Source organism: Canis lupus, chromosome 4 (assembly GCF_048164855.1).
Source record: "Canis lupus baileyi chromosome 4, mCanLup2.hap1, whole genome shotgun sequence".
In the NCBI taxonomy this organism is placed as follows: Eukaryota; Metazoa; Chordata; class Mammalia; order Carnivora; family Canidae; genus Canis; species Canis lupus.
In genome coordinates, this window is record NC_132841.1 from 59886392 (window position 1) to 59908910 (window position 22519).

At 43.3% G+C, this 22519-nt stretch overlaps 1 protein-coding gene across 1 annotated transcript in view; it reads left to right on the top strand.

Moving 5' to 3' along the window:
* The first annotated feature begins 721 nt into the window (after positions 1 to 721).
* The window catches only part of PDE6A (phosphodiesterase 6A), a 59806-nt gene continuing 38008 nt past the window's right edge, over positions 722 to 22519 (top strand). The window contains exons 1-6 of the mRNA XM_072824555.1: positions 722 to 1210; positions 8336 to 8488; positions 9227 to 9316; positions 9872 to 10012; positions 15082 to 15156; positions 21402 to 21466. Of these exons, the coding sequence (XP_072680656.1) occupies positions 737 to 1210; positions 8336 to 8488; positions 9227 to 9316; positions 9872 to 10012; positions 15082 to 15156; positions 21402 to 21466 (998 nt within the window). The 5' untranslated portion in view covers positions 722 to 736. The remainder of the gene's footprint in view (positions 1211 to 8335; positions 8489 to 9226; positions 9317 to 9871; positions 10013 to 15081; positions 15157 to 21401; positions 21467 to 22519) is intronic.

The following is a 22519-nucleotide window of genomic DNA, read 5'->3' on the forward strand; positions in this document are numbered from 1 at the left end:
GCAGTTGCTCTCGGCTCTGGCCATTCCAGTAGAAAGCAGGCCCAGGGTCGTTAGGTCTTCCAATTCTCCAGGAGAAGCTGAACGAATCTCAACAGCATAGGTAGGCTTCTGTGTCAAACACTGAAGAAAAACACCCTGCAGGGCAGAGAAAACACACCTCCGTTAGTAGCAGTTGGTCCTGTGCTGCCCTCTGCCTTGGGGTGGTTTTTTGTTTTTTGTTTTAAGATTTTATTTACTTATTCATGAGAGACACACAAAGAGAGAGAGAGAGAAGCAGAGACACAAGCAGAGGGAGAAGCAGGCCCCATGCAGGGAGCCTAATGGGGGACTCGATCCCAGGTCCCCAGGATCAGGCCCTGGGCTGAAGGTGGCACTAAACCACTGAGCCACCCGGGCTGCCCCTGGTTTTTGTTTTGCCCACCTCCTGCTCTGTCTAGAAATCCCTTCTCAGCTGTTAGGCCAAGGTGAAAAGGAAATGCTCACCTTCTCCCGTCTGGGGCCTGGCAGCATCTGGAACCCTCTTGATCCTCATAATCCTTGTTCTCAGGAAATATTAATAATTTAATCTCCTGAGCCCGAGCTCTGTGCCTCACCTCTACCGCCGTAGTGGCCACATCCCACAGAAGCCCAGGTGGGAACAAAACACCTCCTGACTCTGTCTTGCCCCCAGCTATAGACCTTCCCTGGGCAGGCCAGCTTTAGGCTCTCCTGGGAAGTAGCCAGCGGGATTCCAGTCATGGGTGAGGTGACAGCAGAGCAGGTGGAGAAGTTCCTGGACTCGAATATTATCTTTGCCAAACAGTACTACAACCTCCGCTACCGGGCCAAGGTCATCTCAGACATGCTGGGGGCCAAGGAGGCAGCGGTGGACTTCAGCAACTACCACTCGCTGAGCAGTGTGGAGGAGAGTGAAATCATCTTTGACCTCCTGCGAGACTTCCAGGAGAATTTGCAGGCCGAGAGATGCATCTTCAATGTCATGAAGAAGCTGTGCTTCCTCCTTCAGGCAGATCGCATGAGCCTGTTCATGTACAGGGTCCGAAATGGCATCGCAGAGCTAGCCACCCGGCTCTTCAATGTCCACAAGGATGCTGTCCTTGAGGAATGCCTGGTGGCGCCCGACTCAGAGATTGTGTTCCCCCTGGACATGGGTGTGGTGGGTCACGTTGCCCACTCTAAAAAGATCGCCAACGTCGTCAACACAGAAGAGGTACCCTCTTCCCCAATGAGAAGGGGCGCAGGGAGGCATTATTTCCTGGGGTCCTGGGCGGGTTCAAGTGAGGAGAGAGAGCTGCTGGCCATCAATGCTGGGATGGTGAAAGTTTGGTGCTTCTCTTAATTTATTTATTTATACAATTTTATTTGGAAAAAAATCCAAACCTAACAGAAGAGCTTAAAAATAGTACAGACAACTATATGTCTTTCATCCAAGTTCATTCCTTGCCACATTTGCTTTATTGCTCCATTTTTCTGACCCATTTGGGAGTCCATAGCAGACAACATGCTGTGTATTTCCAAAACAAGGACATTTTTTTTACCGTCTCTGCAGTGCAGTGATCAAATTCAGGAAATGTAGCATTGATGCGCTACTATTTTCAAATAAATAGTCCCGATTCAGTTTTTGCCAGTTGCCTCAATTACCCCCAGATAGCACTATCTCTTTGGTCCTCTCAAATCTGAAACAGTTCCTTGGTCTGTCTTGTTTTCCACAATGCTGATGTTTTTGAAGGGTACAGGCCAAATACTTTGTGGAAATGTCCTTCCATTTGGGCTTTGTGTCTTCATGATTAGATTCAGGTTGCATGTTTCTCTCAGGAGTATTGTAGAGGTGATATTGTGGTTATCTTTGTGCATTTCGTTAGGAGACGTATGATGGATGTCTGTCTCATCACTGGAAATGTTAACAGTGCCACTTGGTTAAGCACTTGACTTTTGTTTCTGAGTCTAGTGTTCTGTGGGATTCTGCTGGCAGCTCTGATAAAGACCTCTTTGATCACCAGGACAAAGCACTTCATACAGCTCTCCACATGGCTCTCTACCCCTGGCCCAACTCCTACTTATCCTCTGGATCTCAACTTAAAGGTCACTTCTTCCAGGAGGCCCTCCCAGACCCCTCTGTTACAGTTTCCTTCCTAAAATCATATATCATAATAAGCCTGGGGGCCAGGGACCATGCCTGTCTTATTCTCCACTTTATCCCAGCAAATGTCTGGCACAAAGCAGAGGCTCGGTAAACACTTGGCATTAAAAAATGTACCATCAAGTAATTATACTTAATTCCTTTAACTCCTGTTGTGCCCAAAATGTTTGCTCTATGAAAGCAGGGCCCAAACCTGGTGAGCAGCACTGACCAAACCAGGAGCCTGTGTTCAGGAATTTCCAAGATGCAGCCTGGACATTTTGTGACTTTGCTCACCTTACCTCTGGCCTTATTTCATATTAGGGGTCATAAGGTTAAGAGGGGAGAGAGGAAGCTTCAGAGATTATCTCATCCAACTGCCTTATTTAATGGTTGAGGAGTCTAGAGTCAGGAGAGCTTGAGAAGGGACTTGTCCAAAGTGACCAACGAGTTAGGGCAGAGCCAGGACTTCACATCCACAAATCCAGGAATTCAAACAAGTTATTTTTTGGACTTGGGTTCCTTGGCAAGATAAAAAGCACAGACTTCAACCTCCATGGGAGATAGTTTTCTTTGAAATACACTGGGCTGGATCTTCCATGGGGTTCATCTGTCCCTTGTTTCCCCTTGGACATCCAAGAGCGGGGGGAGGAGGGAGGATGGTTCTGCCTCCAGGAGGCTTTCAATGGGACTGGAATCTGTTGTCCCTTCAACTCTCTCTGGACTTGAATTGTAGCCAACATGGACCACCAGTCTTATGACATAACTGATTATCCCTGTTTCACAGATGGTGAAGCAAAAACCCAGAAAGGTTAATAACTTGCCCAGAGCCTCTCTGACAGAAAGTGGTGGAGCAGGTATTTGAACCCAGGCACTCTGGCCTTGTGCCCACATTTTCCACTGCTCTGCTATTCTATCCTTCTTCCTTATCTGTAAAATGAGGGCATTGAACTAGGTGCTGTTTACCAGTGGTCATTTCAATTCATATGGCAGAGAATTAAGAGGTTAAGCCTTGAGGTCACATCTGGGTGTGAATCATGACTCTGTAACTTTCTTAGACCAGTGCCTTGGCATATTGTTGAGCCGTCTAGGCTCACTTCCTAATTTATAAAATGGGGTGAGAATACCTACTGTACAGTGTTGTTGTAGGATCAAAGGAGAGAAAGATTTCTCATCTAGCAAAGTTCTTGGCACGTTGTAGTGGCTCCTATTGGCAGCTCCTGCTCCTTGTTGTTATTATTATTATTATTTTGTTGTTGCTAAGGATCTATTCTAAGGGATGGATGCTGTACTGGGTCTGTGGTGGGATTTGGAGAAGAATCCAGTCCCGCCCTTCTGGAGCTTTCAGTGGGAAAAACAGAAGAGAGGTGCTGACAGTTTCTGTAGATTCTGGTGTTGAAGGACTGAGCATTTAGGCTGGTGCTCTGATGCTAACGTACTCTAGTGCAAGAGTTTGCTGAGCCCCTGTGCTAAGGGATCACCCAATATTTCCTGCTCAAGACCAAAGTTCACTCTGGAAGTAATGTCTGCACTTACCTGGAAGCTTTCAAGCCTCGGTCAGTCTCCCTGGTTGGTGACTCAGGCCTGAGGGTGAAGTTCATCCAGGATAGTAAGCCTTGGTACCTACTATTTGCCTGTGTTTGTTCCCTTCTAGAGAAATCTTGCTCTGTTCGGGACTCTGGAGAGTGACTGGAGGCTGGGTGGAGGAGAAGGAAGATGGTATAGACTCAGGTCTGGGTTGATCCTGCAACATAAAAAAGTGATAGCCTTCAGCACCCTCAAAAAACTTGGGGCATGGTTACAATCACTGGATTTTTGAAATGTGAAACGATGAATGAAGAATCTCCCCAGGGTTGTAATATAACTCCCCATGTCCTAGCAAATTCCTGCTTAAACTTGGGATCTCTTCAGGAAGACTTGCCATTAGGGTTGCCAGATGAAATATGGGATTCTCAGTAAAATTTGAATTTTAGATAAACAAAGAACAATATTTCAGTATAAATATGTCCCATGCAATATTTAGGATATACTTGCAGTTTAAAAAGTATTTACTTGAAATTCAAATTTAACTAGACATCTTGTGTTTATTTGTTAAATCTGGCAACCCCGCTAGCCCTTCAATATTTGTGTGTTTTATTCTTCAACATTTCTCCTTAGGAAAGCCCACAAGGCCTGCCTATTCCTGTCTGGTTTATTCACCACTGGTCCCCAGATTCTAGTCCAGGGCCTGGAACAGAGTGGGTACTCATTACAGATTATTGTGTAAATTAATAAATGATGGTCCTTACCCAGTTGGCTATGATATTGAGATTTATAAAAAGAAGTATTTATTTGGTCTTTGTCCTGGTTCCTGACACAGAGCTCCTGAGACTCTTATCATTTCCTGAGTAATAGGAGCATCTGACACAGAGCTTCTAAATTCCTTAGAATTTCCAATATATTAGATGGTTTTTTTGTTCTAATGAGGTGACTTTTGGGCTCCTGGATGAAGCCAGTCACCAGAAAGATCAAGTCATGATTAGAAACTTGGAACCCTCAGCCCACCTCCCCATTCTCTGACAACAAGGGGATGGGCTGGAAATGGAGCTAATAATCAATCATGCAGGTGTGATAAAGCCTCCATAAAAATCTGAAACATCAGAGAGTTTCTGGGTTGGTGAACACATGCATGTGCCAGGAGGGTGGCACACCTCAACTCTAGGGGACAGAAGTGCCTGCTCTCAAGGGCCTTCTGGATCTCACCTTATATATCTCTTCATATGAAAGCTTGTCTATATCTTTTATTCTGTCCTTCCTTTATCATACAATAAACCTGTAAACATAAGTATTTCCCTGCATTCCATGAGCTGTTCTGGCAAATTATCAAACCCAAGGAGGGGGTCTTGGGACACTGCTATACCCAGCCAGTCAGAAGCATAGGTGACAAACTGGGACTTATAATTGGGATGTGAAATGCCAATGGGGGCAGTCTTGTGGGATTGAACTCAACCTGTGGGGTGAGATGCTGACTCCAGATAGATGGGGTCAAAACTGAACTGAATTGTTGGACAGTCAGCTGGGGTCAGATAACTGGTCGGTGTGGGAGAGACACCTACATATCTGGTGTTAGAGTGGCATGAGTGTGTTACTCGTGTGAGACGAAAGGAGAATAGGGAGTTTTTCCAACACACGACCATTCCCATTTCTCAAGACTGAACCTGAGAGCACATTTCCAGAGACTCTCACAGCTATTGTCCTTCCTTGCATGGGGGACCCAGAACCCAGCATTCTAGACTAGGAGAAAACCTCAAGGAGGACCCACTCCAACACTCTGATTTTACCAAAGGGCAAACCAAGGCTCAGAGAATCTTCAAACTACTGATAATGTACAAATTGACCCCCCGAAGCCCAAGAGAACAAGTCCCTCTCTCCCCGTCACCCATCCTGTGGGGACATCCTTCATGTTATGGTTTGAACTGTGGGTTCAAGTTTTGCATGATGTTCCCAGTATCCTGGAAGAACCCAGTGAGGACAACCCCTTCTTTCTTATTGGTCTTGGCATATCCAATACTTCTCACAGAGCCTATGCTCAGCAAGAATGAATGAATGAATGAATGAATGAATGAATGAATGAGTCAGTGTATCAGTATATAAACCAGTGAATGAATGGCTGTCCCGCTTACCAGCAAGGGAGCTGTCTATGTGATGGTTCTATGTGACAGCGCTGATGTGTGAGTTAATGAGATAATAGATTAAGTCGTCAGGCTTGGGGCTGCATACATCACTATTGCTCCATAAACAAGATCTCACATGGGACACAATGGAGCTTGGCCCCATGAAGGTTTGAAAAGAGGAATTGGGGTTTTCAGGAATGAGAAGCCATCTTCTCATTGGAAGATGCTGCATTGGAATAGAATTTAAACTCTTTACAGTGGCCTCCAAGGCTCAGCCGCATGGGGCCCCTGACCACCTGTCAGACTTCCTAGCCCTCCACTCTGCCTCTCCCTCGCTGTGCTTCAGCTATGCTGGTCTTTCTGTTTCTCAGATGGGTCAACTCACTGCCCTCTCCTGGCCTTTGCATTCTCTGTGCTCCCTGCTTGGAATGCGTTTCATCCACCTGGCTCCCCTGAAACATCAGCCCTCAGTGTGGTTCACTCCCTTGTTTGCTGCTGTAACCTCAGAGTCTAGATCAGTGTCCAGCATAAACGTACTCCACGAATGCTAACTAACTGAATGAGTGAATGACTCTGGGTTTTCCCTAAGCTGGGCATCTGATTCCCAGACCTTAAAATAAACAGTTTGAGCTAAATGGCTGCTAAGGCCCCCTCTGCTTCTGATAATCTGAGGTTCTGTGACATGATTGTGTAGAGCACTTTCTATGCTGAAAATACAAGGATGGCAATGATTGTGCAAACACCAGTCAGTCGGCAGCTGTGTTATTTGTGAGAGAGTTCTGGAATTCTCAGTGGGAAAGAGGGTTCTGGTGGCTTAGTAACATCTGTTTCAGATGTAGGTAAGGCTTAAGTGTTGCTTTCCTTGATAGAAGTGAATATTGCAGACTGAGCTGACTTCGTGAAATGAATCTGCGCATGTCCCACCCAGGCCTGTGTTTAGGGATTTATCAGTGTCCTTAGAGAAAGACATGGAAAACCCTTCATGGCTAATGCCTCTTTAGAGATTTTGCTTAATCTTCTGATGCTAATTCAAGCAGAGCCCTACAGGTGTCTCTTAATTACTGTACTCTTAACCTGGTTTGAGACATCTTCACTGACAACACGGCTGTTGCCTGTCTAATCCCACTCCAACTGGAAGAAAGCCAAAGATGCAGAGCATTACGCTCTGAATTTCTCAATTGTGGGAAAGGTTCTGCACACCCAATCCTAGAAAAGCTATGTGAATCAGCTCTGTGAAATACACGTCCTTTCTCAGAACAGCATGAACTGTGCATATCTGGGCTGGCTTGTGTACCAAGCAAGGCCTATGGTCGGGAAAATTCATAGTGCTACCAAGAAACTGAAAGGTGGATTCTTTTGGATTTAAGACAATTCATGCTCTGTCTCTTCTTTCTGACCACTGCCCTGTGCTGGCCTCCCAGGCTGCTTTAGGGGTGGGGGGAGTCGGGATGTGTACTTCTCTGTACTCTCACAGCTTTGAGCCAAGCCCTGTGTCCTGTATTACTATTATTGATTTGACTGTGAGCTGGCCTGAACCTTAGTATCCCCAGCACTCAGCACAAGGCCTGCCATACAATGGGGCTTCCATGAAGATCTGCAGAATAGGGATACCCATTGGACAGACCATGCTGTGCTAGAATTGCTCAACAAGCTGGAAGTGCCAAATTCTCTCTTTTTTTTTTAAAGATTTTATTTATTTATTTGACAGAGAGAGAGAGAAAGAGGGAGAAAGAGCACAAGCAGGGGAAGGAGCAGAGTAAGCTGCAGAGGGAGAGGGAGAAGCAGGCTCCTGGCTGAGCAGGAAGCCTGATGCAAGGGCTGATCCCAGGACCCTGGGATTATGACTTGAGCCGAAGCAGAACTTAAGTGACTGGGCCACCCAGATGCCCCAGTACCAAATTCTTTTGTTCGATGACCAAAATGCAGGTCTAACCTCACAGAGGCTTCCCTTAAAGACAGCAGAGCTGAGGGCAGGTTCTGGAGTCACACACACACATACACACACACACACACACACACACAAACACACAGAGTATGTCATGTTAACCTGCTTGAGTCTCAGTTTCCCTTTGTAGAGAATGGGCTACTAGCAGCCCCCATCTCATAGGATTAAAGTGAGTTGATGCACATAAAGCACCACACGTGATACCTGCTAGCAGTGGTGATTATTATACTCACTAAAGTCTTTTTCTCACTCAAGTTTCTATTTTGGCTAACTGCCATACACTCAAGAGAACCTCCTCTAGCCCTCACTCCCCAGGCAAAATCAGTCTCCCCATCCTCAGGTTTCCACAGGGCTTTGATCGTATCCCCTTCACAGTCCTTAGTAAGTTGTATCTCAGACTTTCTCCTACTGGAAATTGGAGGCTTCCAGGGCAGAAATCACCCCTGATGGCTTTACTCTTGCTGAAAGAAGTATATGGAAATATCTTAACTCTCTTGTCAACAAGATAATAGTGATACCCTTCCTCCCACCTCCTACCATGGGCACATGGGGCTCTGGGCTGGTTTACTATCTTTGCTCTTCCTCCAGCCACCCATGCCTGTCTCTGTCTTCCTTCAGGATGAGCATTTCTGTGACTTTGTGGACACCCTCACTGAGTACCAGACCAAGAACATCTTGGCTTCCCCCATAATGAATGGGAAGGACGTAGTGGCAGTAATCATGGCTGTGAATAAAGTGGACGAGCCCCACTTCACCAAGAGAGATGAAGAGGTAAGAATGCTTCAGAAACTGCTGGGGTGGCCACGCTAGCACATTCTCCCAATTTGTGAAGTTCTCCGAGCCTTGTTACTTGACCTGGCCTTGGTTTCCCCATCTGTAAGATAAGGGGGTTAATCTGATGCTTTCTGAGGGAGGCAGGACAGGGTAATGGTTAGGATGTTGGGGTCCGGAGCTAGGAGTAGAGATAATTGTCCTGGCTCTGCAAATACCTAGCTGTTTGATTTGGGCAAGTTACTTAATTTCTTTAAACCTCAGGGGGTTTTTGTTTGTTTTTGTTTTTGTTTTTCCTTTAAGTAGGTTCCACTCCCAACATGGGGCTTGAACTCAGGATCCTGAGCTCAAGAGTCAGGTGCTCTACCAACTGAGCCAGCCAGGCACCCCTAAACCTCAGTTTTCTTATCTGTAAAATGGGCCTAGTTTTACATCCATCTCTTGGGGTACTTGTGATGATCAGATAAGATAACATACCTAAATGACTTATCACAGGGACTGCAAACTCAATAAATAATACTGATTTTTTATTAATACATCCTGTGAACATTGACATTCTACATTCTATGAGTTTTACATTCTAACAATGCAACATTTTATGAGTCAGCATTCCACGATCCATCTGTGAAAATTGCCTCTGATGCTTTTAAAGTATTCAAATATTTGCTGAAGGTAGAAGTGGCCAGAGGAGGAATTTCTTCTTCTCACCTATTTCCCCTCGTGCTGTTTGATTTCCAGATTCTTCTCAAGTACCTCAATTTTGCAAACCTAATCATGAAGGTATACCACCTGAGTTACCTACACAATTGCGAGACTCGGCGTGGCCAGGTAAGGGGCTTGGTTCAAGGGAATGGACTGACCATGTCTTTTTACTGAAGCATTGATGTGGTCAGGCTGGAAAGGCTGTGGTGATAAAAGTGCCTGGGAACCGTCCTAGAGTGTCTGCCCAACATCCCTAGTGTTAGTAAGGTGGACACTAAAGCTGTATCCCAGAATTATTATATGCACAGTTTTCAAGTCAGGCAACTTAGATTAAGTTATTAAACCATTTACAAGCCCTAAGACCCTACGACCACTTCCCCTGTCTAAGCTTCAGTCTCTCCCATTTGAAAAATGAGGCTTATTATTATTATTATTATCAATAGTAAATGAGATAATGCATGTAGAACACTTACGTTCAATCAATATTTGTTATTATTATTCTTATCAAACAATCTGTGAAACAAAAGAAATGGAAAGAGTTGGATCCAATATTTCAGCTCTCTGGACTTCAGTTTCTCCATCTGTAAAATGGGGATAATTATCCTGTCTCTGTCTTGGGGTTATTGTGAACCACTGCTTTGTGTCTCAAAAACTTTGACTATGTTTTTGTACTTTGTTAAGATACTGCTGTGGTCTGGGAGCAAAGTCTTTGAAGAGCTTACGGACATCGAGAGGCAGTTCCACAAGGCCCTGTACACAGTCCGGGCCTTCCTCAACTGTGACAGATATTCTGTGGGACTCTTAGACATGACCAAGCAGAAGGTGAGAGGGCTTTAGAAACAGACATCTCCAAGAACAGGTTAAATATACAGTGGAGCCTAGACTTGTGTTGCACATTCAGTTCATAGGGAAGAGGCAGGGAGGATGTGGCTAGTTGCAAAAAGGTCTTCACATTGAAGTCTTTTATACTGAAGAGTGATGCACCAAACTTTAAAGAGGAAAAGTTGACCAGGGCATGAGTGAGTGAAAACAACCTGGTCTTCCCTGGTCCGTGGCAAAAGAAAGCTTGAGGAGATGGTGACGGGGAGTGATAAAGAGGTTCTACATAGGGTGAAAACCAGAAAGAAGAAAGTTGCCAACTTCACGAATTAGAATTGTACCCAAACCTTCTCCATGGTTTGTCAAGCCTCCAGCTCACCCGGGCAGTTGAAGTGGAGGCAAATGATTGGAACTGGCCCTCTGGACACTCAGGGGGCAGATCTGTAGAAGCTAAGGATTCAGAGACTTATACAGCCCCTGCAATATTTTTCAGCCAGGTTTTCAACCCAGTTTCCCCATTTTCCTTTCTCTACCTGTCTCTGCTTCCTGCAGCTAATCATTTTCTGCCTTGAAATAGAGTTCCAGAGTTATCTAGATTTGTGATCTCTAGTTATCCTAAAGAGCCATGATCCACGATTCCTGTCAGTTTCATTTTTGTAGGGCTGTGTGCTGAGTGTGGTGCACAGACCAATGCAGACCCTCCAAATATTTAGTTTGATGATTCAATGAATTGCAGAATCTGGAGTTGGAAAAGACTTTGGGTCTAGTCCAGAGGTTCCCAGACTTGATTCAGATTCTTCTGAGGAAATGTTTGATAAATGCTGGATCACATTTCCTGATAGTTTGCTTTTTTTTTCTTAAACTTAATGCTTGTGAACATCTTACCACATTAGTACATGTGGATTCTTTTTAATAAGCCTTTATGTTGAAATATAACATATATACTGAGACGAGCACTAATTATAGGTGAATAGGTCAATGAATTGTACAGAGAGTCTCCTCATGTAACCACAAGATTAAGAGATAGAACATTACTAATACCTCAGAAGCCCCTTGCCTACCCGTTTCCATTAACTTCCATACCCTCCTCCCTAAAAGTGACCACTATGGCCTTTAATGACTTCATTAAAGAAGTCTCAGGTAGGCCGTGAGCTCAACAAACCATGGGGAAGGTTTATACCCACCTTCGAGGGCATTTTCTGAGAATTCCTGAAGTTGGCAACTTCTTTCTGGCTTTCACCCTGCATAGAACTTCCTTATCACTCACCTTTAATGCCATGTTAGTTTTGCCTGTTTTTCAACCTCCTGTATACAGAATCATACAAATACATATTCTTTTGTATCTAGCTCCTTTTGCTCAACATTTTGGTTGTAAGATCCATCTTTATTGTTCCACATAGAATTATTTCATTCATTTTCATTCTTATGGGATGTTGCATTATAGGAATAATCCTCAAAGTATTTATTCATTCTACTCTTGATGGGCATTTGAGTTTTCAGGTTTGGGCTATTATGAATATTGCTATATTTTTTTAATTTTATAAATTTATTTTTTATTGGTGTTCAATTTGCCAACATATAGAATAACACCCAGTGCTCATCCCATCAAGTGCTATTATGAACATTGTAGTACATATCTTTTGCTACACAGTTGTACCCATTTCTGTTAGATGTTTACCTAGGAGTAGAATTTCTGGGTATTAGTTTTAACAGATACTGCCCATCTGATTTTCAAAATTATTTTACACTCTCCCTAGCAATGTATGAGGGTTTCCTCCCAACATGTCGTTATCTCCAGTCTTATTAATCTTAGCCATATTGGTGGGCATGTGGGTATTATCTCATTGGGTATTAACATGAACCCCCCTAATGACTGATGAGGTTGAACACTTTTTCTTGTTTATTGACCACATGGATATCTTCAAAAGAAGTACCTATTCCAGTCTCTCTCCATTTTGAAAATTCTTTTGTCCTTTTTAATCTTAGGCTTTGTAGGCATTCTTTATACATTCTAGAAATGGGTTTTCTGTGGAATACACACATTCTAAATATCTTCTCCCACTCTGTGTTTTCATTCTCTTAATAGTATGTTTTGATGAATGTAAATTCTGAATTATAATGTAGTTCAATTTATCAATCTTTTTTTTTTTAATGGTTATTGACTTTTGTGGCCTATTTAAGAAATCTTTTCTGGCCCCAAGGGAATAAAGATACTCATCTATGTTAACTCTAAAATTTCATTGTTTTAACTTTCACATGTAGCTCTATGATCTACCTGGAATTTTTTAAATGTACAGTGTGCAGTAGGGTCAATATTAACTTTTTTCCAAATGGAGATCCAATTGACCCAGCACCACTTACTGAAAAGACCATTCTTTCTCCACTGTCCTCTTGAAAATATCATCTTTCTCTAATGTACCTCTGTCATCAATCAAGTAACCATATATATGGGACACTTGAGTTTTGGATTCTGTTAAGAAGGACTTCCCCAACATTAATATTATAAAGATAATCTGAAATAATCTGGTATGCTTTGATTAATATATTTTAATCTTTCATTCATCTTGAAATTATGAATGTGTATGGTTTGAGGTAGGGGTAAATGTTGTCCCTCACTCATTTTTCTCCAGTTAGAGAATAGTCTACCCTTTCTCCACTGTTTTAAAATGCTACCATTTTTATATGCCATGTTATCATATACCACATTTCCATATACTCATGGGTCTATTATTCTGATTTTTAAAATAGTTCTGTATGTGATTTTTGGTGCAGGTGGGCTATCTACTGATTTTAGGGAACCTCTGATTCTAGTGTAGATATCCATTTGACTTCTGCATACTTATGAACCAAATACTTTGCTAAATATTGCCTAGTCCAGCAATAAGTCCTTTGACACACCTTCAGGAAGTAGCAAATGAATAAATTAATACAAATGAATTGTTCTTTCTTAATCAAAAGAATTTCTGAATAGTTGAACTCAAAAGGTGCTCACACCCTAAAGGATCTGGCTCCAGGTGTGGGCTACTGTGTGTGGTTGTATTCTGTTTCTCCTGAACTCTCTCTCAAAAAGGAAAGTCACATTTAAACAAGAATATTCTGACTTAGTCATCCCCCAAATATGGAACAATCTAGCAATTAGAAGTGGGCTGGCCTGCACATAATCATTCTAACGACTTGCCCCCTCAGGTAGCTAAGCTCTTATCTGAGCTATTGACATTATGAAAGAAGTCAATAAAACCACTGACTTGTATATTTCAACTGGGTGAATTATATGGCATGTGAATTACATGTCAATAAAGCTGTTTAGAAATAAAAGAAAGGAGAGAGATTGAGAATGAGGAAGACAAGCCTGAATACGCCCCACTCTCTGCCCAACCCCTCTGCTTCTCTCTGGGGCAATCTTCAAACCCACTCAGTGTTTGACACAAAGGCTGTCAGCCTGATGTATTTGCCTTTCTTCTGGGCTCCTCTAACATTTTTGTTCTTTTTCCATTCCTGTTTTGGTTCTTACCCTGTCTACCTGATATATTTACTTGAGTACTTGATTGTCTCCTCCAAGAGATAGCAGGTTCCCCCAGGGCATGAACTCTGCCTTATTTGTCTCTGTGCATCTAGCAGCAAACATGTTGTGGGGCTTACGTAGACTCCCTCCTCACATTTTCACCCAGAATTTAATTTCTTCCTGTTGTGTAGTCAAGACAAAGAGTCCAACTGGGCAGAAGGTTGAGGACAAAGAGTTTGAATTTCATGATGACTTTCTTCTGCTTGTGCTCTGGATGATATTAGAATAGTAACACACTGTGTTCAAATGAGAAAGAGGCCAAAAGCAGAAGGGCTTAGCATCCTATCTATGATGACCCAACACTAACAGATCACTGTACCTAAGCAGGAACAGATGAATGAACAGAGAGGGCAGTGAAGCATGGAGGTCTCCTGTGCCAGGCCCAGGAAAACCAGCAGACAAGTGGCAAGGAAGAGCTTGTGCAGTGTCCCAGTTTTTTCTGAGGCTGTGTGTCCATGCGGTGCCTTAGCTGGCCCTTTCTCTCTTCCCTATCTGTTCCTTTGCCAGTTGTTTTATGGGTGTCATTTTTCTTGTTGGAGCACAGCTACAGGTCTGTCCATTTTTGGCACCATTGTTTTTTCTTTCTTATTTATTTATTTATTTTTTTTTAAATTTTTATTTATTTATGATAGGCACACAGTGAGAGAGAGAGAGAGGCAGAGACATAGGCAGAGGGAGAAGCAGGCTCCATGCACCGGGAGCCTGACGTGGGATTCGATCCCGGATCTCCAGGATCACGCCTTGGGCCAAAGGCAGGCGCTAAACCGCTGCGCCACCCAGGGATTCTTTCTTATTTAGGCAAGATATTTTTTTTTTCCTGATTTCAAAAGCAATTAATTTTATTACAGAAAAATTGCTAAATAGAGTCTCACTGCGACTACCCAGAGAAAACTAGTTATGATGCTTTGTTGTGAATTCTTTGAGAGGATTTTCTATGTGTAATTAAGCATTGAAGTTACATGATCTATATTTTTTGTTACCTCACATTATTCACTCATCAATGCAGCAAGGACACCTTTTTAATCAACATATAGACATCTGTAGCATTAGTTAATAGAGGTGCCATAATTGTTTCATAAGTCCCCTCTTACTGGACACTTAGGTTGTTCTTAACTTTCCACAACTATAAATGATCCTGCAGAGGACATCATTTTAACTAAACCTTTGGTCACATGCTTAGCATGCTTAGCAACTTTTTAGACATAGAGAGCCCAATTTCTTTCTCATGTTGACTTCCACAGCATGGAGAGCATTAAGGTGCTCCAACTCAGCTCTTACTTATTGCTTAATGATTAGACATGCTTAGTTCAACAATATCTTGAAGCACAAACATGACCAACATCCTCTGACACTAATGAACTTTGCATCCCTTCCAAGCTTAGTTTTCAATGAACTTTTCCCACCTTCCAAATTTCAGTGATAGGTGACTCATATAGGTGGGTCTTCTTTTCTTAATCTTTTTTCCCTGACCTATTTTCAAGACTGTAATTATTGTCTTTCTCATTCCTAGGAATTTTTTGATGTGTGGCCAGTCCTGATGGGGGAGGCTCCACCCTATTCTGGTCCCAGGACTCCGGATGGAAGGGTAGGTCTCTCTCTGGCCTGCTCAGTATGATCTAATGTTTATTGAAATACAAATGTAAGGCACTGTAGACCTTGCTGACATTTCCTTTTTCACTTATTTATCTTCTCTGGGTTGGGTCATTTCCCTTGAAGTTTTAATAATTGTTCATAATTGCCACGCCTTATAATTTGCAAGGTATTTTTAATATCTTGCTAGAGTTTCATAATAACTTGGTGGGATAGACTAAGGAATAATTAATATCCTCATTCCACAGATAAGAAAATAGCCCCAGAGAGGTCAAGCTATCTGCTCAAAAATTCACCCAGCAAATGTTTAGAATTGCAGACAATTAGAGCTGGAAATAACCTTAATATCTAATTGAGACTGTATAAATTGATAGCTAGAACATCAATTCCAGCCAATAGATAAACCTATTTGGCTGCATACATTTAAAATGCTTTCTTTGGGATGCCTGGGTAGCTCAGCAGTTGAGCATCTGCTTTTGGCTCAGAATGTGATCCTGGAGTTCCGGAATCGAGTCCCACATTGGGCTCTTTGCATGGAGTCTGCTTCTCCCTCTGCCTATGTCTCTGCCTCTCTCTTTCTGTGTCTCTCTGAATAAGTAAATAAAATCTTTTTTAAAAATTTTAAAAATACTTTCTTTTTACTTTAATTTTTTTGAATTTGTAGCTTAACATTAAAAAAAAAAAAAAACACCAAGATTTATTTCCTCGGACCCACAGTCCCACAGGGTAAATTTTTTTTTAATTTTATTTTTAAGTACTCTCTACACCCAACATGAGGCTTAAACTTACAACCCCAAGATTAAGAGTCACATGGTTTGCTGACTGAGCTAGCCAGGTTCTCCCACAGGGTAAATTTGATGGGAGCCGAGTGACAGCTACCTCCTTGGAACCTGGCCTGAGCTCTCTAGCTTGTCAAAGCCCCCACCACTCCCCTTGTGTACCCCTGCCCCCCAGGCCCCACTCTCATTTATGTTCCTATCAGACCTCTCCAGGCACTGGAGTTTGTGACCTCTGCTTTTATAGCATTGCTATTTTATTTTATTTTATTTTATTTTATTTTATTTAAGGTTTATTCATTTATTTGAGAGAGAGAGAGGCACTTAATCAACTGAGCCACCCAGGTGCACCCCAGTGCTTTATTTTAAAAGATGAGGCATAAACAAACACCTTAGAGAAGCTGAAATGGTATCTGTGGAGAGGAGATGAGGCAAGGTAACCGGATGTGTCACTCAAATAGCCTAGGGCACCTGTGGAATAACTGGTTGACCTTAGTTGAGACCATATAGTACAAGTAAGCAGCAGAGTCACCCCCAGAATTGAGTTTGAGTCTGGTGCTTGTCCCAAAAGATCTTTTAGCCTATCTGAAATTGTGTAGCGATTTTCTGGTAGGAGGCCTGATTCCCCCAGCCAACGGTAACCCTGCCCCAAATTAAAATGTGCATGGGTGTGCAAGTATGTGTGTGTATAATGGACTTTATCTTAATTCAAACTCAAAGGCATTGAAATTAACACCCTTGCCTGTGAGCTTCATGTACTCACCAGGAAAGATTTCACTCTGGAAATCCATATCATCTGCTGTGCTTCATCCAAAGTATCTTTTTTAACCTGCTCTTGTTCTGCTTCAAACCACTGTTCCACCCACACAATTCCATGATTTCATAACTGGGAAGACTGAGTCTTCAAGTACTGCATCATGTGCTGCTGCTGGAAAGCAACTTGGGGACACTTTTCTTTTTAAGCACAGCCTTTTCTGTCAGTATAGTTGACATGTTACCACTGAGCTTTCTAATTCATATAAGAGCTGGGTTTGTATCTTCTGGAAATTTAGATGTTGAGGACTGGAATAGAGTTCACCATTGCTTTCAGACACCACCAACTTCAGTTAACTTCAATTTCCTAGGCTGTTTTTAATATTCAGCTCTCTGAGCTGAGTCCTGAGGTCAGAGGTCATCTCCAACTCCATGATGGCCAGAGCCATGCTGGGCTCTGAATTATCTGGCTCTTCATCCTCCAGCACCCCAATCTTCAAGATGGAGCCGAACAGAACATATTCTCACAGCACTAGTCCAAGAAATGCTGCCAATCGTTTGATCAGTTCAAGAAGTTTGGCATTCCCCAAGGTGACTAGCACATTTATGGTTAAGACTTTCCTTTCCAGAAACTCTTCCACACCTCAGGTAGCAAGGGCTCAGTCCTTGCAAGCGTATGATGCATTAGGTTGTGATGGAAAAGGCCAGGAGGCAAAGGACTGTGGTTTTGGTTGGTTGCTGACCTGTAGGGTGAACTTGGTCAAATAATCCTTTTGGTCCTCGATGTACCCAACTATGAGGTACTGTCACCAAACTTGTCTCCAAAGTCAGTTGTAGGTCCAAGACACAGCTAGGGAGGACACACACATAGGCCTGAGCTGGGGCCCAAATCCAGTAGAAAAGGACTGACCCAAAGTAGATCTTTTAGAAAGACTGGGCTTGGAAAGAACCAGCCTCAGTTCCAGAGATCCCTGCTCCATCAGCCAGTTGTGTGGCCTTGGGCAACCTCTCTAAACCTCACCTTCCTCATCTGTAACGCCTGGGTAGTCGAGATGGCCTGGCAGGACCATGGTAGCTAAAGCACACCACACACAGACACATAATAGGCAAACAATCATCATGGCTACTGGGGTTGAATCTCATTATCTGCTGGCACTTTACCCGGATTATATTATTTACTCTCCTCAACAAGTTCATAAAGGAAGTATCCTCATGATCTCCATTTCACAGTTGAAGAGATTGAGGTTATGAGGGGTCAGTTTATTTGCACAAATTCAAAGGCAAGCTGCTTTTCTTTCTGCTAAATCATTACAGTTGTGCTTTTTAGCACTCCCTCTGGCCTTCTAATGGCCTCATGCTTTACCTGCCACATTCATGTGAGAAATATAGCTTTTGTCTGGACTATGACCAATTAACCTCCCCAAATCTTGAGTCTAAAGATCTCCAACGGCAGCTACACCTCACTTCATCTCCTTTTAAAAATAAAACATTATACATGTGTGTGTTTTATTATTAAAAAGTTATACAAGCTAATGATGCTTTGTGGAAAACAAACAAACAAACAAAACACCAAAACAGCACTCGTTTAAAAACTGGTATATTTTCATGCAGGATAATTTCGCTCTGGCTATATTTTAAGCTCTTTCAAAGCCTCTTGTGTTATAGCCTTAGCTGCTCAGGTGGAAGGTAACAAAGGTGCCCATTGATGGCTCAGTTTTGACTTTCCAAAGGCTGGTGAATTCTTAACACGAATATGGCTTTAAAGGCAACTTGGCTGAGCTGCAGTGTGTGGAAAAAGCCCTATTTACCTCAAGCACACTGATCTTTTTGTTGCTTTCTGTGAAAGCAAATTTATTCTCCTGTGGGCTTCAGAAAAAAAAAATCAATTTCTAACCTTTCTAAAGGAGTCTCGTACAGACCCCTGGAGAGGGCAGCCTGGGGGAGGGGGGCCAGGGAGCCAGCAGCCCACTTCAAGGAGCACCCCAAGTTCAAGGACAGATGGCCTGAAACAACGACCTGAAGGTCGAGAAGGTTCTAGAAATCAGCCTCCTTTTCCCCACAGGGGGCACTTAGCTATACCCAAGTCTCAGCAGATAACGTTGCCATTTTTGTTTTCAGGAACTGCCTATAGGGTAGAACCTCACTTTAAAAACTGTCCTTAGTGCAATCCGTTTACATCTATTGAAAAAGTGATTCATGAGCAAGTGAAAAGCTCATACTATACAAAATGACGCACCACAGAAATCCAGCCTCCCCGAAGGCAGCCAGTGTGAGCAGCCTATCCTTCCAGAAATGTCCACAGATGCCCAGATAATCCTAGAATTCTACCCCCAGCCCAACCCTCAATAAATGGGATGCTTCTGTTTTGTGCCTTATTTCCTAGCCTGACGATATTTTGGCATCTTCCCTTATCAGCCCAGATACAGCTACCTTGTTCTGGAGACATGCACGGCACGCAGCCAGTTGGCCACTCTCCTAATGGCAACATTACATTGTCTCCAGACTTCGGAAAGCAGTCTGGCTGAGACGCCTGGATGGGGCAAACGATGCTTTGACCCACATTTAGAAGGGTGTCTCTAGGGTTCATTACCAATTATGGAATGGCTGGGTCAAAGGAGATACGCATTTTAATCTACGAGGGATTTGACTAACCATCCAACCACAATCTTAGAAGCATAGCTGGGAAGAACTTTGGGGATTATCTAGTTTAGGTTTTAAAATGTTCTGACTGGGGACCCCTGGGTGGCTCAGTGGTTGAGCACCTGTCTTCGGCTCAGGGCTTGACCCTGGAGTCTCAGGATCCAGTCCCATGTCGGGCTCCCTGCATGGAGCCTGCTTCTCCCTCTGCTTGTCTCTCTCTCTCTCTCTCTCTCTCTCTCATGAATAAATAAATAAAATCTTTAAAAAATAATAAAATAAAATGTTCTGAGTGTCTTTAGACCCTTCCACTTCTACAGCGGTTGCCTTGGCCAGCAGCGACTAATGAGGAAGGTAGAAGGACAGGAAAGGCAGTGAGAGGTAGCAAAGAGAAATGCTGGATCTCCTTGCCCAGCTCTGCCTCCACTGTGGCAGCTGGAACAAACACACACCGCTGGTTTTCCGACTGGGGAAACTGAGCCCCCAAGAGTGCACATAGTAGAACCAAGGCTAGAGCATGGGTCTTTTCAGTGGCTGCTAGTCAGGAGAAGCAGAGCTTCTCCCTCTGAAGCCTGAAGAAGGTCATGATCACCTGTCTACCAAATGGGCTTTCAGACACCTTTGGCTGGATCAGGAATTTCTTTTTGTTGAGGTCTCTGAGGAGACCAGGATGGAGCTCAAGTATCTACATTTAAATCTCTAGAGCAGGGCACCTGGGTGGCTCAGTGGCTTAGGTCATGATCTCGGGGTCCTGGGATCAAGTCCCATATTGGGCTCCCTGAAAGGCATCTGCTTCTCCCTCTGCCTATGTCTCTGCCTCACTGAGTGTGTCTCTCATGAATAAATAAAAAATAAATAAATAAATCTCTAGAGCAATACTTCTCAAAATACTGCCCTCAAGGAACAGTTTTGTTTTAATTTCCAATCCATTTTGGACTGATACTTTTTAAAATGTGGTAATATATAACTAGAAAAATAAAAAATTTCAAAGACATACAAAATGTAAATCCCTTACCCCTTTTTTTTATTAGTTTCAGCAGGCCTAAGCTAACTCAGTCAGACTGCTATACAAGTTTCTAAACACCGACTCTCAGTTTCTGTTTTTATGTCAGCATGGAATGACACCTGATAGTTTGCCGGCAGTCTCAGTCTGGGGCCCATCTTTCAAATAACTTTCTTCTGGGTGAGAGTGGATGCAGAGAGTAAAACACTATCTTTGATTAACATAAGATTAACCTTCAGTAGCGTCACAGAAAGAACCCTGAGTATAGGACTCAGGGGCTTTGCTTTTGGCTCACTGTCTACTATAAATGAGTCTCTTCCTCTCTCTGGGTTTCATTTTTCCCATTTGTAAGATGGTTTCTAACCTGCCCATCATAGCTGGGTGTTCAGAGGATCTAATAAGGCAATAGACTTTTCCCTGGAGGGTTAGGGGAAAGGAGCCACCTGCCAATATCGTACTACATGTTAGGAAGTCATGTAACTGAACAGATCTACTTTAAAGGATGGGAGTTTTCATGGTGCAAGGAGGTAGGAGAGATGGAAAGTGGGTTGGGAGGCATGAAGTAAGATGGGGAAGACAGGTCTGGAAGAACTGACAGAGCAGAGAGTAGCTGAGTGATGGGAGACAAGGAGAAAAGGGGGTGGTGACCATGAAGCTGAGCCCTGCTGGGATGGCTGAGTTGACCACAACTCTGAATGGGACAGGAGTCTCCTTTCCACCTCCCTCTCTCCCTCAACTCCAGAAAGCAGTCTTTCTCTCTGTCTCCTTGTACTCACCCCCCAGCTCCCCTTGGAACACTTCCTACCCCTCTTTCCCAGATCCTAGCTCCTGCCTGGCCCCCGTGAGCTGCTTTGAAGGTTAAGCACGCTGAATTGTGAGTCAGCTGAGGACAGTGAGCTCCAGAGGCAGCCGGGATACGCCCTGAGAGGGCCAGGCTGGTGTTTCTGGAAAACCACAGGGTACACGGTAGAGAACAAGCCTTGTCTCATGAACACACTCATGCTGAAGTTCTGGGATCTGGGAAAGAGGGATCTGGCTCTCGAGTTATGTATTTTTTATTTCTTTTGCCAGGAAATCAACTTTTACAAGGTCATTGACTATATCCTACACGGCAAAGAAGACATCAAAGTAATCCCGTAAGTTTCTTCTCAAAACCTGTAGAATTGTAAGCATGTTATCAATGTCCACAAATACTCATTCCAAGATCAACACCCAAGAAGGCCACACATTTAGTTAGAGGCAGGGAGAGCAGTAAGGAGACAGTGTGGAAGAAAGACCATACAGGTTGGGAAAAGAGGCTGGATTTTGAGTCAGCTGCTGGGAGTTCTGGCCCCAGGCCTCAATTCTCCATCTACAGAAAGAGACCGTGGGATCTGATCAGGGTTTTCCAATGGTTTTCTGTGGAGGCAGATCTGGAGCCTGGTCAGGGAGGTGAGGCAAAGGCAAGAAGCTGGCACAGGGAAAGCTCATTCTCTGTTGTCCTCTTCCTACTGACCATGGAGGATAATGAAAGGAAAGAACTTCCTAGAGAGTGAGGCTTCTACCTCCCTGTACATGGTAAGAACTCAAGGCCATTTTAAGAATCTAACAGTTAAGAACCTTCTTTAGTATAAGCTTATCCATTTTTGGTCAGTAGATCACTGGCAGAAACCTAGCTGCCTTATTATTTATTTGAATCCTCTCTGCGTGCTAAGAGGCACACCCACAGTTCTGTCTTGAAATTGGCTCACTTTCTTAACTGAATCGTAGACACCTCCAGGCCAAAGTCAGACTCTGGGATTTACTGTTGGTCACCTTGCTCCTCAAACAGTGAGTATGAGAGGCCACAATGGGAGTTAATCTTGGTCATCACCAGACTGAATGATAATAATCCATCGCACAGACAACGCAGTTCACAAATTTATCTGTAACTGGTTGGGGTTGAGAAGTTGCTTCAAGGGCCTGAGTTTCTGGGTTCTCTCTGTTCATTCCTGTTTGTATGAAAACTGATTTTCTAAGCTTACCCCTTCCTTCCTTCCTCTTTCTTCCTCTTTCTTCTTTCTTTCCCTTTCTTTCTTTCTTTCCCTTTCTTTCTTTCTTTCTTTCTTTCTTTCTTTCTTTCTTTCTTTCTTTCTTTCTTTTCTTTCTTCTTTCTTCCTCTTTCTTTCTTTCTTTCTTTCTTTTTCTTTTCTTTCTTTTCTTTCTTTCTC